The 16,561-nt window shown below is 39.1% G+C and overlaps 1 protein-coding gene and 1 long non-coding RNA gene across 3 annotated transcripts in view; one reads left to right on the top strand and one right to left on the bottom strand.

Annotated features, from left to right (window-relative positions):
* The window catches only part of ARFGEF2 (ADP ribosylation factor guanine nucleotide exchange factor 2), a 46,150-nt gene extending 42,820 nt beyond the window's left edge, over positions 1-3,330 (bottom strand). For both annotated transcript variants that reach the window (XM_032217396.1, XM_032217397.1), the window contains exon 1: positions 2,986-3,330. In XM_032217396.1, the coding sequence (XP_032073287.1) occupies positions 2,986-3,124 (139 nt within the window). In that variant the 5' untranslated portion in view covers positions 3,125-3,330. The remainder of the gene's footprint in view (positions 1-2,985) is intronic.
* On the top strand, positions 1,673-13,179 carry LOC116508748. The gene is made up of 4 exons (XR_004255415.1): positions 1,673-1,938; positions 5,233-5,351; positions 10,230-10,324; positions 12,894-13,179. It is a non-coding gene; the product is annotated as an uncharacterized LOC116508748 (long non-coding RNA).
* The last annotated feature ends 3,382 nt before the right edge of the window (positions 13,180-16,561 follow it).

Raw genomic sequence — 16,561 nt, 5'->3', positions numbered from 1 at the left:
ATAGAAAATGGATTCTTAGTGTTCAATCTGGTTTCTGATACATCTAATATAAATCAAGATCATGTCTGACTAAATTAAGTTTTACAAATTTATATTCCTCCAATCCATTGCTGATATCCATTGCATAGTTTTCAATTTTTAATTTGTAGAGTTGCATTATCAGGGAGATGGGTGGCATTTAATTGATAAATTTAATAAATAAAAATATCAAACATTAATTCAGAAATCAAATTGGGTGAGGGGAGAGAGAGATTTGGCTATCATTAACATACTTTTGATATAACACCTCCCCCCAAACTGTAGACAGTTTCTATTAACAATTTCACATTTTTTCCAAAATTGCCATATCACCCCTTGCCAGTAATCATATCACTGATTAATTCAGTTGCTATCTCATAAACAGCCTTGAATCCAGTTTGAAATATATAGTCACTACACCTGTAAATGTATCAGTAATCACCAGTTCTGAACTGCAGAAAATATAAAAAATATTATGTATGCTATTGGAAACAACCGAAGTACCCTACACTCTAATATATTCATTTTTAGTACAAAATTTTATTAGTATCTTCAGTCTCTATGATAGTGATCTCTCTCCTTCTCATTTAGTCATATAATTATAATATGTATTATTTATATAACAATCAAAGTGCTGCATAAATGCAATATGTACAGGCCAATGTTTTAATTGAATACCAGATCAACAGCTTTTTAATAAATAGCTGAAAGGACAATAACATACAAACAATTGAGCTTACAATATAAATTTAACATAATTTATTTTTAAGCAAAAGATAAAATTGTAGTGCAAAATAAATTATAATTGATTAGTTAAGCAAGCAGATTTCTTAGCGATATATTGCTCCATTCTCATGTACTAGTTTATTGAAAGCAGAAATTGAATTCAGACAATTATGTTGGGTCATGACTAAACCTGCACATTTACAAATTCTGCACTGTTACCGTATGTTTGCTTGATTGCTTAGCATATTACCGGTATGTGAAAAGCAATATGATTCATAGTTAAAAAATGAGTGCAATATGAGAGCAGATTAGCAGGTTCAATGGATTTACTCCTAAATAAATATGAAAAAAATGCAGCTTAAATCAATCTTAAGGCTAAGTTGAACATTACCCACAGGATTGTGCAATTTTTATAAAGACAGCATAGTGTTGGCATATATTTCAGGAAAAAATATCTCAATTATTACTTTGTTTAAAACATATTATTTATTAAATTTAACTGTCATTCAAAATTTGTTAGATTGTCTTTTATATTTAGATTGAAAACATCCAGAAATAGTGACTATACAATAATATAATGCATACTAATTGTGATTTTTTAAAATAAAAGTCTCACTGAATAACTCCAAATAATTGTTTGAAATATTTTTTTAAAAGATAGTCTGGATTTCTTTTAGCCTTCCTTGCCCTAATGGATTATTCTTTTAGTAAATTCATTATTTTTGTAATAAGAGATTTTGTCCAATCAGATTTCCAAAAAATATTACTGGGGTCATAAAAAGTGTAAAAAAAAACAAAACCCACAGCTCATGCAGTTGATTAGAAACTGAAAAAAATGGACTTTGCTTAGCCCCAGGAAATTCATAGCAAGCAGTACCACATGCTACAGTAAGATAAGCAAAGCAAACCTTACTTTCATTTCCTGAATCAAAGAGAAATCTTTTCTTGTACAAATTTAACCTGATCAGAGAACAGTTTTACACTTCCTGCCAGAAGATCTGAAATACAGTCAGCTGTTTACAAACCAGGGAGGATCCAACGTGGCAGATTTTACAGAGCGGGTTCTGATGACAAGTCCTGACTCCACCAACTGCATTAATTTGTTGACATTATTACGCAGCAACTAGGGAGCCAGAGAAACTGTGCAAGTAGGTATCTATCTATGAATCCCCAGACACTTGAGAGGGAGTTCCTGTAAGTATAAAGATCTTCACTATGGGGTCACAGGGGTAAAGAACATACCCATTCAATTAGATTTCTCCTTTCACTGACCCTGAGGAATGATGGACCCTGAGCAGGGTCCCAAGCTGGTTATTTACGGTTAAATAACCGTAAATAACATAGAAGTAGATAACATAGAAGCAAATCTGCAAATTCACACCCAAAGATGTGTACCTTTTACAGAAGCCTGACAGCCGACCGAGACAAGAATTCCACCAAAGAGCAAGAAATGTATGAGGATGTCTTGAGTGGGGAGAGCCACCTTTCTATAACCAGAGGCAGAGTTTAGAGTTTCATATCTGGCTCATAGAATAAAATAGAATTCTTTATTGGCCAAGTGTGGTTGGACACACAAGGAATTTGTCTTTGGTACATATACTCTCAGTGTACATAAAAAGATACATTCATCAAGAATCATAAGTTATAGCACTCAATGACAGTCATAGGGTACAAATAAGCAATCAGGAAACAATCAATATCAATATAAATCGTAAGGATACAAGCAACAAAGTTACAGTCCTGCAGTCATAAGTGGGAGGAGATGGGCAATAGAAACGATGAGAAGACTAATAGGAATAGTAATGCAGCCTTAGTGAAAGGTTTTGACAGTGGTGAGGGAATTATTTGTTTAGCAGAGTGAGGGCGTTAGGGGAAAAAAACTGTTCTTGTGTCTAGTTGTCTTGGTGTGCAGTGCTCTCTATTCTATTCTATATCTGGCTAGTTTAAAGGTGAGCTTTAGATGGCCTGGGAGTTGATAATGCAGATAAGCTTCCTCAGGCTCAACTAGCGCCCTTTGGCCGCTGCCTTCGACTGTCTTCCGGGGGAAAGGCGCTGGGCGAAGGAGGAGGACTGGGAATGGAAGCGGCAATTATCGTCAGCTGCGCTTCCAACATCTGACAGGCTCCGGGGAGCCCTGCTAAGGCAGCAGGCGGGCGGGGGGTGGCTGTGGAGAAACCGGAATTAATCAACCCTCGCCTCTACGTCCAAATAGCCGACCTTTCGCACGCCCCTTCAACTTACCAAGTGCCACTTGACAGGCTCTCCTCAGCTGTCCGTGAGGGGGACGCCTCACCTCCTTCTCGGAGAGGATTTTCTCCAGGGCCCGTGAGACGAACATACTCTTCGTGCGAGTGTTCTCCTCGCGGGCCGGGAACTGCATGGCCTTCTTGCACTTAGAAAGATCTTCGTCCCGGCCTGCCCTTACCGGAGCGGGATCGGCGCTCAGAGGTTCCGGCCGCAGAGGAACTCCATGAGCCGGAAGACGCGCGATTCCCTCAGAGGTGGAGGTGTTGAGGCTAGACAGCAACACGGCGCCGCCATATTGAAACCATCACGTGACCTCCCTCCTCGGGAGCCACCTTGTGGAACGCCTCCCTCGGCCTGTCGAGTCCGTGATGTCAGGAGGCGGGGCTTGGCATCGCGGGTGGGAAGAGGGAGAGAACTGGGTGGGACGGATGGGTGGGGCTTATGTGTTCCCGGCGCGTTCTTCTTGGCCGGGTTGGTTACTTCAGTAAGAACCCGGCCAAGAAATGGATGGGGGTGCTGTGTAGAAATAGTTAAAACAGAGGAGTTCAAACTTGGCAACCTTAAGACTTGTGGACTTCAACTCCCAGAATTCTCCAGCCAGCTGGCTAGAGAATTCTAGGAGTTGAAGTCCACAAGTCTTAAAGTTGCCAAGTTTGGGGACCCCTGAGTTAAAAGGTCCAATCATCATCATCATCATCATCATCATCATCATCATCATCATCATCATCATCATCATCATCATCATCTTTTTCTTTAGGAGCTCTAGTTCGGATTCCCAGATAGATGTACAATTGTACCAGCGTGCCTAATGTCCCTGTCCTACTGTCCCTATTTATTTGTACCTATTTCCTGGGTTCTTCTTCATGTTTCTTCTTATTCCTGTTATCTTGTACCTGAGTAACAAGGAGCTTCTCAATCTTCCAGGGTCATGGTTGTCCCAAAGGTGCTTTTTACTTCAGTAAGAACTGAAGATGAGAAGCAAAACATTTTATAAAGAAAAAAACAAAACAAGAAAGTCTAATTTCCTTTTTTTGGGGGGGGGGGGAAGAACCTTTGGGACAGTAGTTGACAAGAGGTAATAGGATGCCTGTATAGAAAAGAGTCAGGTGGTCTATTCATTGTCAGAGCTACAGTTAGAGTTTCATTGTTAGAAGTCACATGAGAGCCAGGTTGACACACCATAAAAGTTGTGATGGTTACTTCAAAACATCAACTGTCTTATCTTCCATGTTACCATAGGAAAGAGTGGCCTTGCCTAAGCGTTTCCCTTGCATACATTATACCGTTTGCTATATAAATGTTTTAAATAAATAAACAAGGCAAACAGACCACAGGGCAGGCAGGAGTTTTCCACTTTCCTTACATGTCAAGGATGGCAGGAAAGTACATTAAACGGCAACGGGGAAGAGTTCATAGAATCAATGTCTTCATAAGGGAGAAATACTTTTTATCACATAGTGAGAGATTTTATTTGTAAAGACGGGTAAGGAAAAAATGTGGGTTTGTTCCTTTTAAAAGAAACTGTTGGAGAGAGGCCAGAAAACAAGTGAGGTATGTCATTGCTTCAAGCAGCCTCTGATAAACAGCCAGAATAGCTGGGAATCTGGGGGAAACCCAGGTATATTGTAAAAAAAAAACTACAGGAAATATCTGTTTAATTAGTCTTTTATTTCTGTAGAAATAACAACCAGGTGAGGAATTTATGTTGGGATTCTGGTTTGTTTTTATAGTGTTTATAGTTAGCTTAAGATTCTTTAAAACTCTATATAGATTAAGAAAGTGGGCTTTTAATGTCAGTGTTGATTCATATTTCATTCATGATCCCCCCCACCCCCCAAACTCTAATGTCTTCTGATGATCTTGATGTAATATTTGAGAGTATCCCATCTCTTTACTGGGACTTTGGAATAGAGAAATCCCATTTGTAACATACTAGCACCATCTTGTGGTCTTCTCAGAATATTCTATTATCTGTTGTGTTTTAATGTTTTTTTTAAAATTCCAGCCATTAATCCCTGAAAAGTGCTTTAATCCTTTTTAGTACAAAATAGTTTCATTTTAATATTTAAAGTTAAAATATATTTTATAGGTTTCTCTTTTACTTAAAAAATACTTTTACTTTTGTCCCCTCACTCTCCAAGATGTGGGATATCCAGGAGGTGGGAGGAAGCGCTTTTTCCTTCTAATTATATTTTATTTATGTTTTGTTTGTTTGTTTATATCCCATATTTTTATTTATAGAAATAACTCAGTATCCAACACACCTTCCTTCTCCTATTTCCCCCTCCAACAACAACTCTCTGAGGTGAATTTGGCTGAGAGAAAGTGACTGGCCCATGGTCACCCAGATGCCTTTCAAGGTAATCATGTACCTCAACACTATATAGCCCAAAAGTGGCAATATATAAATTATTACACCAGGATCAGGTGGAGAAAGAAAGTGATGGAAGTGAAATCTGCCAAGCCACTATCCCAAATCAAGAAGCAGGACCGAACTGTGAAGATCCATAGGGTTTCTGAGAGAGGGCATTGATCATAAAAAGGTTTTATTTTCCATTTTCATAGCATATAATCACATGTATACTATTACATAGTCAATATCAAGTTGTATTATTAAGTACTTACGTCGATTCATCTTACCATCAACTACCAAAGGAAAAAGAAAACCCAGTTATTGGCTCTTCTGCTCTCCATACACCATATTTATACCTTATCCAACACTTTCTTTCCCTTTTCTCCTCCCCCTTTCTACATTCTGTCTTCCCTCCATCATTTTCTACTCTACTTCCCCTTCCTTTCTCCTTCTACTCTCTCCCCTTACCACTCCTCCTTATAGACCTCATCTTCCCCCTTCACCCTCTCTCCTATCCCTCTCTTCCTATCTTTCTTCTCTCCTCTGCTTCCCACTCTTCCTCTAATTCACTTGGTGTATTTCATCTTCTGAGCAAACTCCCTTTTGTGTTGATGGTATTTATAATTCCATTTCAATATACATAAAAAAGAAAAAATAGCAGTATATATGTACAATCATCCAACATCCCTCCTCCAACTTAGTAAACTCCACTCCCTCCCCCCCTCCCCCCAACCTTCCCCCACCCTGACTTCCCAAACCCAATACAAGGTATAAATCTTTAACAAAAATAGTTTAAGATATACTTAAAGAAAACATAGAAAGTTAATAACATCTTTGAATTGAGCTTAGCTCCTCCTTGCTAGGCTAACTATAAACAATTTGTATCATTTCTGATCTTAATCATAAGCTATCTGAAATTTCCTAGACCCATATTTATTTTGAATATAGTCAATCCATTTTTCCCAGTCTTGTTTATATCTCTCGTTTGAATTATCCTTGAGATATGCAAATATTTTAGCTATCTCTGCTAAGTTTGTGATTTTCAATGTCCATTCCTAGATAGTAAACAAATCTTCCTTCTTCCAGTATTGCGCCACCAACAATCTAGCTGCAGTTATCAAATGCAAAGTCAAGTTAATCTCTACTGCTGTACAGTCAGTAATTATACATAACAAAAATAGGTGGGGGGTAAACTTTATCCTTTTTTTTAGAACATTTTGCATAATCCATCATATTTTTATCCAGAATACCTTAACCTTTTTATAAATCTACCATGTCATTTAATTAATATTGATGTTTTTTCCCAACCCGTAGCAAGGCATTCCCCAGAACATGACCTTTAAAATTTTCATCCACCTCTTTATTATACAGCAAACAAGCAGCCATATACCAAATCATACCCTTGGAGTATGATTAATACTGAGTAGTAATACTGAGCACTCCATTTCCTGCTAAATTGATCCAATCGCTTAACATTCCATATTAGAGACTTAATTACCATCATTAGCCCATGAAACTTTTTAATAGCCATCTGAATATCTTGGAATTTAACCTTTGGCTTAGCTCCTCCCACTGTTTCTGATGTAACACCTGTATGCTCCTGAACGGTGGCTTGTGTATGTTGCTTTCTTAATTCCTGTTCCATTCGTCTGGTAACCACGTGGTCTTGTCTTTGTTCTTTAGCTTCTTGTACCTCTGAAAGAACAAGTTGATCCCCCCTTGTTAAAACTTGAGTGGTTTGCTTTCCATCATATCCTTCTTGTTCTCTTTGTCTAGATCTAGAGGAAGAGGGTTGTCCACCCTTCAGTATGTTGGTGTAGAAATCTTGTGCCTTCCGTACTGTATTGAGGCGATGTCTTTTTCCAAGGTAGCTAAATGCGATGCCGGTTGGTGCGTCCCATCTAAACTGTATCTGGCGATTTTTAAGCTCTTCCACTAAAAAGGCATAGTCTTTCCTAGATCTCAGCATTTTAGGTGGTATCTCCTTCAAGACAGTCACCTCCCAACCCCCGATTTGAAGCTTATTTTTGTAGGATTCCTGCAATATCGTGTTTCTCACATCTCTAATGGCGAAGTAGACCACTATATCTTTTGGTAATTGTTTTTGTTTTGCCAGCGAGGAATTAACACGGTAAACCTTTTCGATTTGCCAATCAAGATTCCCTCCTGACTTTCCCGCCATCAGGTCGAAGGCTTCAGAGAGAGTCTGTTTCAGGTTCTCTTGTGTATTTTCAGGGAGGCCCCTTATCCTTAAAGCAAATTCCATTTGCCTATACTATAGCATTATGATTTCATTTTCTGCATCGCTAACCTGTTGCTGGACCGCCTCCATCTTCATTACCAAGTTCGTATTAGAGTCACTAAGATCTTCTCACTTTTCTTCAAGGCCCTATGCATAACCAGCTAGCAAATTCAGAGCCATCAGAAAGTCCCCTCTAATCATTTGTTTACATGTCATAAGTTCTTCAGACATCTGTTTGTTAGAAGCAGCTATCTCTTCCTTAAGTTTTGATTCCATCGTAACAGCATGATTTTTTAACGCATCGATTAATTCCTTCTGCAGAATTGCTCTTGTCAGGGGGTCCCCTGCAGAAGTAGAAGGGAGTGATGATTGTATTTTAGCAGAAGGCGCTGGTGAATTTCCGGCACTTTTCAATGCGGGGGGAGGGGGGGAATTTTTGCTTAGAAGCCATCTCAAACTTAATCTTCTTTAGTCAGTTAAAAAGTCCAGGCAGTCCAATTATACAACAATTGCTATTTGTTTTGATAATAAATCACTTCTTGGTAATAAATCACTTTTAGGCTTCGCAAAAGCTCTATCCGAGACACGCCCCTCCTACACAGCTCGGTGCCATTTTTATATAACTTTCAACAAGTAATCAGCAGAAGGAATTCTTTGCAAATGGAGCTAAGGATTTATACATACAATTAAGATGTTCACAGGTATTGGTTCAGCTCGACTTGAAGTCCATAATAAATCATTGTGCTGAGGATGAGCGAAAACCTTCATTCTGCAACAAAAGGCAGAATGAATCCCGGCTCGGAGCTGCCATGCTACAGCCGGTGCTTTCCCCCTTCCTCCCAGTGTTTAGGCTGAAAGGGCTAGTTGGAAAGCTTCCGATGCATAGCTTCTCATCTCTCTCTTCTAAGCCCGAAGGGAGGATAAATAAACTGCCAAACAGCTTGATAGATTGCTGTTTAGACAGATTAACGACGCCAAGATTCCAGAGCTGTTAAAGATACCAACCCTCTGTCAGGCTCCGCCCATCGGAAGCCTGAGAGAGGGCATTGAGATGTTCAATCTTTTACCTAATGTATGTTGTTCATGTATATATGCATATATGCATGTAGATCAGCTGTTCCACTACACAAGATAATATAGAATAGAATATAGATATAGGAGAAAAATGAAAGGAGAAGAGAACTACAGTAAGAAAAATAGAATGGATTGTTCCTTGTGGAGTTGTTAGTTGCAAGGTTGTGTCCGACCCCTTTGATAACATTCCTTCAGGCCTTCCTATCCTCTACCATCCTCTGGATTCCATTTAAGCTCACACCTACTGCTTCGGTGACTCAATTCAGCCACCTCATTCTCTGTCGTTCCCTTCTTCTTTTGCCCTTAATCGTTCCCAGCATTAGGCTCTTCTCCAGTGAGTCCTTCCTTCTTATTAGGTGGCCAAAGTACTTGAGTTTCATCTTCAGGATCTGGCCTTTTAAACAGCAGTCAGGGTTGATCTCCTCTAGGACTGATCAGTTTGATTGCCTTGTAGTCCAAGGGACTCGCAGGAGTCTTCTCCAGCACCATAGTTCAAAGACCTCAATTCTTTGAGGGGAAATCAAGGTGACCAATGGATGGCAGTATAAAACCCATAGATAACTTCTGTATGAAAAAATACAAATGCATTCATGTACTCATCAGGAGCAGACCTCAATTCAACAAAATATTTACTTTCAAAATAAGTGAAATGAAATGAATGGAACCAATGCTTCCTCCCCAAACATTACATTTAGGTGTGTATTATCCCTGAAAAAATATGAAATAACATAGCAAAGATTAATTACTTAATGAATCATTTAATTATTAATTAATTAAAATTAATTAAAGATTTATTAACTGAAATGAGAAATACATATTTATTGAACACTTCCAAATTAAAATGTGAATTGCCAAACACATAAATGTATGTGCAATCTGGCTATATAAATTCCACTATTATAGAATATTGGCTCAAGATTTTACAGTATGTCAAGATTCTTTTTTTTTAAATGTTAAAGAGTTATTTGATACTGATTCTGCACAAGAGTAAAATTGTGCTCATTCAAAAATGACTTGAATTCCTTTCATCCTTGCTGGAATCAATTCAGTGTTTCCATTTATAAGAGCCAGAAGCTATAGATCTGAGTACATCATTATATATTTATGATTTTCAATTTATAAAGTATACCTTTTGGATTATAGAAACAGATCTAAAGTACTGTATATCCCCCCCCAAAAAAAAAGCAAACAAGCATTTGTCTGTTCTCTAGATTTCAAAACTGCTTTAGAAAAAAAGAGATAGATGGAGTAATAAATTGCCTAACTTTATTAGCTATATCTTCTAATAGTTTTGGGCTATCATATGTATGTGTCATTTTCACCAAATATTATACCAATTTCTATTGCAATTTTAATGCAACAGATTTTGGCCTATTTAGAATTAAGTTCCACAGATTACATTTAGTTTATTTCCTGGTCTCAATATGATGTATGGGTTAGAATAGCTTTACCAAATCCAATATATGTTTTAGAGTATTATGACCATTAACCTTTATGGCTTCTTAGCTTTTCTACAATATATTGAAATTTATGACATCATTGTGTGTCTTTTTCTCTCTGCCCATCCAGCTTCTTGGTGGGAAGCTTGACACTAGGCTGCAGGCATGTCAGCATTCATGTGGAGAAGCTCTGGCTAAAGCAAGAAAGACTTCCTGATTGACTGTGTAAGTCACAGGCTAACTTTGGAAAGAATAACATGATTCCTTAAATCATATTCTTCCTTCCCAGATTTCATGTGTGTGTATGTTTTTTTTTTTCTTCCATTCAATTGTATCCAATTCTCAGATACTTCCTACACTGATCCCTGCGGGATCTTGACAACGTTTTTCAAAAGTGGTTTGCCATTGCCTTTTTCCTGGCCTAAGGTCACCCAACTGCCTTTCCAAGCTAGAACTAGAACTCACACTTTCCTGGTTTTTAACCTGGTGCTTTAACTACTATACCAAACTAGCTGTCCTGTGTAGAATATTGGAAAGTCACAGGAATCTGGAAGCAGAAGTTATTTCTCAGGTGCATCACCTCATTTTTCACATGACTTTTGACTCACTGCAGATTTCACGAGAATGACGTTTACCAAATGATCCTATATGTTTGGAGCTTTTTGGAAGAACCAACAAATCCAGTACAGCTTCTGTCTTTCTATGTTCCAACTCTTCTGCCACTTTTCTTGTTCTTGCAGTGCAACAGGAAATCACTGAGAACTTACCAAATATAAATCATACTCTCCCTTCGCAGCTTATATTCACAAGGGAGTAGCACGCCACCCCTTGCTGAAACTGGCCAATAGGATCTGGACAGATCTCAAACTCCTGATATCATTGGAACCCTGGCATCATCTTAGTCACTATCAGGGGTGAAATTCAGCAGGTTCTGGAAAACTGGTAGTGGAAATGTTGAGTAGTTCAGAGAACCAGCAAATACCGCTTCCGGCTGGCCCCAGAGTGGGGTGGGAATGGAGATTTTGCAGTATCCTTCCCCTGGAGTGGTGTAGGAATAGAGATTTTGCAGTATCCTTCCCCTGGAGTGGGGTGGGAATGGAGATTTTGCAGTATCCTTCCCCTGGGGTGGTGTAGGAATAGAGATTTTGCAGTATCCTTCCCCTGGAGTGGGGTGGGAATGGAGATTTTGCAGTATCCTTCCCCTGGGGTGGTGTAGGAATAGAGATTTTGCAGTATCCTTCCCCTGGAGTGGGGTGGGAATGGAGATTTTGCAGTATACTTCCCCTGGAGTGGTGTAGGAATAGAGATTTTGCAGTATCCTTCCCCTGGAGTGGGGTGGGAATGGAGATTTTGCAGTATCCTTCCCCTGGAGTGGTGTAGGAATAGAGATTTTGCAGTATCCTTCCCCTGGAGTGGGGTGGGAATGGAGATTTTGCAGTATACTTCTCCTGCCACGCCCACCAAGCCATGGCCACAGAACCAGTAGTAAAAAAAAATGAATTTCACCACTGGCCACTACTAAAACATCATGCATCATGCCAAGGTGTGTTGGGAGAAGATGGAAAACAGTTTCCACATCAGGTCAGAAATGCCAAAGTTAGCTGGCTTTGCCTGTGATCTGGGAATGAAAGTCATCTGGATGTGTCTTGAAAGGAAGATTAGTGAGACATTTTTCAGCGGAAGTTAGTAGGATGTGAGGATGTCCTTTTAGAGTCCCAGGTGGTCTCACAAAAATCATAAGGATTTTCTTCTAAAAAAGAGTTCCACTAAATCAGCCTCACATTCTAGTTCTATATTTCAGCATTCAGTATCACATAACCATTTTTATTCTGTCATGACATTGCCTTCATGCTTAAAAAAAATCCCAAGGTTTAACATTATTCAAAAACACAAAAAATATAAAACAATCTCCAGTATTCCTATTTTTTTCCATATGAGGGCAGCATTGAACTGGTTAAACAATTTATGGTAACCTTCTTTGTCCTACTACTCCTACCTACTCTAGCATAATTCTAAACTTGTTCATTCATATAGTTCCGCTAATTTCAAGAGTTGCAAAAACTGTTTGCCAATTCAGCAATAAAGGACTATGATAAGCCACCAACAGCACTAGGATTTTCTTTGAAGAAAAATGTGTTTTGAATTTCTGCCTTAAAATAGAGACACGTGTGACTACAACTAGAGGCACAAATACACATCAAATACGACCTCAGTGTGAGCAAAAAACATATCAATAATAATGAAAAAAGATGTGTATGTATATATGTGTACAAAAGACGGAAGAAAGAGTTTTGGATTGTTTTGTCTCATTTGCATAAATAACTTCATTGGCCTTAATTTGTATGCAAGAAAAATTGATGTCTTGTACAATCAATTGTGGCAAGATATTATAATTCCACTATTTAAAAAAACTCATCTGGAAACAGAGTCACAGATTTGTTTAACATCATTTATTGAATAGATCATAGTTGGACGCCCATAATATTTGAACCACGATCTAACATTTTGAGCTAAACCATATCAAATTGTACTATGGTTTAATGCAGTGTTTTTCAGATTTGGTAACTCCTAGTACTGTTGCATTAATGAACTTTTTTTTTTGGTTAAACCCTAGCTTGTGGGTAACGTCTCTTCCTGCTTTGTCAGAGTAGCTTAAAGTGTGAGGAAGTGCGTTTTATTTCTGCTTTATAAAAATGAGTCTGTTCTGTTTTTCAACTTCCTCCAGCTGCTTGTGTCTTAATCCAAAGCAATGGAAAGTTAATTCTTTTTCATATGCTCTGCATTTTTTTCAAAGGCCATCTCTTCCTTGCTGGTAATTTCCCTTCAGATTCTGATGACGTACTGTATATCAAGAGTATCACGGAAGATGAACTACGTGGAAATAGAATTTTCTTTTGCATAAAATAATCTTCCATTTTTAAAATTTCCAAACTAAAAGTTTTATAAGTAAAAAGATTAGATTGATTGTGGTTGACTGCAGGATTATCAGCAAATACTTTTTAGGTCATGAATGTGCTACTAAGGAAACAATTTATTTGAGCTTCCAATGCTCAAATTTTACTCCAAACTAAGGAAACACAACACCAACACTAAGACCTAATAGCTATAAGCCTGCTGGTAATACCAAATTCAGGTTTATTATTCAGATAAGATCACTGGAGATTTTAAAGATGAGATTGGACAACCATTTGTCTGTAAGGATTTAGGGTCTCCTGATTGAGCGGGGGGGGGGCGTGGATTAGAAGACCTCTAATGTCCCTTCCAACTCTGTTATTCTGACTTTGAAAGCAATGAGAATAAACCTTGCTAAATGAAAATATCTTCAATTTTGCAATGCACTGTTTCTAAACAATACTTCAAAAATTTTCAAGGAGTTGTGATTAGCTTTAAACTTTGCTTCCTAACTATTTAGAAGCCCAATATAATACTCTGCCTTAGCGGAAACAAAATAAAACACTGCTGCTTTTCTGTTATGTACAGTATCTGTGACTTAGTGATCTTCTTTATCAAACTGATTACTGGAAATCCTAACTGTTCTGATATCTCTATATCAGGATGGTGGTCACAAATGTGCGATCAAAACCCAACTCTTTTGGCATGTAAAAAAAAATTGGGTGCGGGGCAGGGGTGGGTTTCAACCGGTTCGCGGCGGTCCCCGCGAACCAGTTGGTTGTCGAAGGGCCCGCCCGCCCGCGCTCCTTACCCGATTTTGATGAGTTCTGCGCTTCCACGCATGCGCAGGACGCATACAGCTCCTGCGCGATCCTCCAGGAGCAGCTGGAGCATCGCACAGACGCTAGTACGCATGCATGCACTGCGCACGTGCACGAGGACGCTGCCGGCCCCGTTCCAACCGAACCGGTTGGAACGGGGCGAGAAACCCACCCCTGGTGCGGGGCCAATTATGTAGCAGTGACCATATTGACTTTTTTGAATCTTCCCTGTGGGTGACCTTATTGAACAGCTTAGCTGAGTGGATTGGCAGTTGAAAGTTAAGGATAATTTAGGGCAGAGGGCAAGGCAAGTTCTATCTTTCAGCTGAAAGAAATGGCTGAATATTTCATATGGACCAGCACTACCACTGCTACCCACTGTCAGAATCTTCCACCTAAAATTATAATGGTTCCTCTGATGTTTGTGCAACACTAGAAAGCAAGGTGCTTTATAGTCATGATAAAATTATTCTGGTTTTAGAAGACAGTGCCTAGTTTTGCTGCTTTTCTTTTTTATAACAGTCAACAGTGCTTGTGGCATCCATGTGTATTCTGTGACTTGAGCTGCTCACCCAAGAATATTTCCAGTATTGCGAGAGTAGCAGATACTGGGCAATTACACAAAAGAGGAAATTCTTCCTACAATGCCAAGAAGTGGTCTCACTGCACGACTTCCCACTGCTACTCTTTCCCCATCGTCAGCAACCTGCTCCTTTTTATAAACTAAGAAGTGCTCGTCATTTCAGTTCTGCATATTTGGCTTCTGCTGAATTAAATTTCCTTGCTTGTCTTCTTCTTTCATAAGGAAAGCAAGAAATTGTTAACCCAAAGTAGATAAACAAGGGAAGTCAGGCATATTGTGCTTCTTTGGAAGACTCAAGATTTCTATTGTTACTGTAATTGCTTTGTTTCTTGATTTTGAGCTGTATTAAGTAGGAAACAGACTAGCGAAATATACCCCAAATATGGGTAAATTATCCCAAATTTGGTACAGATAGTCTTCCAACTTCCAACCACAACGGAGCCTGGAATTTTGGTTGTAAGTTCATTGTGCTTGTAAGTCAAGACACTACGTGACTGGACTCAATTTTATGATGGTTTTTATGATAGCTGTAACGCGAGACACCAGGGTTGTTAGGTGAATCTTGTGGTCATTAAGTGAATCATGTAATCATTAAGCAAATGCAGTGTCAACCCTGAAGCTGGCCTGATTGAGGCCATTTTGAGACTTTAGCACTGGCACACTGGAGAAGAGGGACATGGAGGGGGGAATAGAGATAGTTGGAGTGTTGTAGACAAAACAAAATTCATTCTCTTGAGAACCAAGGGCATTCCTGTAGTTATTCTGAAGGAGCGGATGGGAGTCACCTAGCAACTGGACAACATCCTGATTGGACCAGGTGATTCATTGTTTTGAGAAAGAACTTTTTAAAAACCTTTAATTAGGTGAAAATCACGATAATAGTCAGAGTCAGTTTTCACAGCCTATGCTCATATGACATATCCAATAAAATTATTATTTGAGGAATCTACCTGCCTCAAAGTTTTATTTGCTGGGGTATGTTACTTGGAACACTGACATCCAGCATATCCAAACACCAAACAATGTCACAAATTGAGGTCACATGACTGGAATGCTGCAACCTGTCATAGACAAGAACTGATTGCCAAGTGCCCCAAATGCCATCACATGGAGGACTGGTCATACATAGGTTTTCAAAAGCCTATCTTATTTTGTATGGTCATTAAATTACCAGCCATAAATCAAGGACTACCTATGAAAGTGGTTTTTCTTTGGGTAACGATATACAAACCCATTAATAGTTTTTCAGAGCAAATGAACCAGCTTAGGGCAAGCAAGCAGTTCAGTGCAACAGGTTATTTTGCATTGGCTGCTGGTTATTTTGAAGAAAAGAAGGACCATTACCTTTCTAATAAACAATTCACAGTGACCAATGTGTGGAATAGAAATATCAAAATAACAATTGATGGTAAAGACGGTAAAGAGATTGAATCCATGCAAGAGTTCACTTTCCTAAGATTGCCGATTGATCAAAGCAATGAATGCAGTCCAGAAATTAAGTGTTGAATAGTCATGGGTCATTCAGCAATGATGAGCATTAATTGATCATGGAAAAGCAAGAATATCAGTCTGGCAATCAAATGCAGGTTAGTCTGCATTATTGCATTTCCCATAGCTACCAACCGTTGCGTCCTCCCAATGCAGCCGGCAGCCGCAGCCAGAGCCCAAGGCTGCTGATTGGCTCTGGCGCGGCTGCCGGCTGGAGGAAGAAATATGCGCTGCCGATTGGCTACCCGCCTGACAGCTGTCAAGTATAAATAGCTGTCAAGTGTGCTGGTTCTCCGTTCATGTTATGTTCCAACGTTGTAGTTCCTTCAATAAAAGTTCCATTGCATTCACCTCAGGCTTGAGTCTTTAAAACCAACAGTCATGAAAGCTGAAACATGAAAAAACGAGACAGCAGGAAAATCAACTTATTTAAGTTGTGGTGTTGGAAATGGGTCCTGTGCATTCCTTGGACAGCAAGGGTGACAAATAAGCTTTTACTGAAGTGTATAAAACCAGGGGCATTGCTGGAAGGCAAAAATCACAAAATTCTGCTTTACTCATTTCAAGATCAAATGCCCTGGAAAAGGCAGTTATGATGGAATGGTCAGTGGTAAAAGGAAATGAGGGCACTATAACACACAGCGGCCAGACATCATCAAAGCTAGTACCAGCCAGAGC

Source organism: Thamnophis elegans, chromosome 5 (assembly GCF_009769535.1).
Source record: "Thamnophis elegans isolate rThaEle1 chromosome 5, rThaEle1.pri, whole genome shotgun sequence".
Taxonomy (NCBI): Eukaryota; Metazoa; Chordata; class Lepidosauria; order Squamata; family Colubridae; genus Thamnophis; species Thamnophis elegans.
Note: the sequence above shows the minus strand (reverse complement) of the source record. Positions and strands in the feature narration are given on the sequence as shown.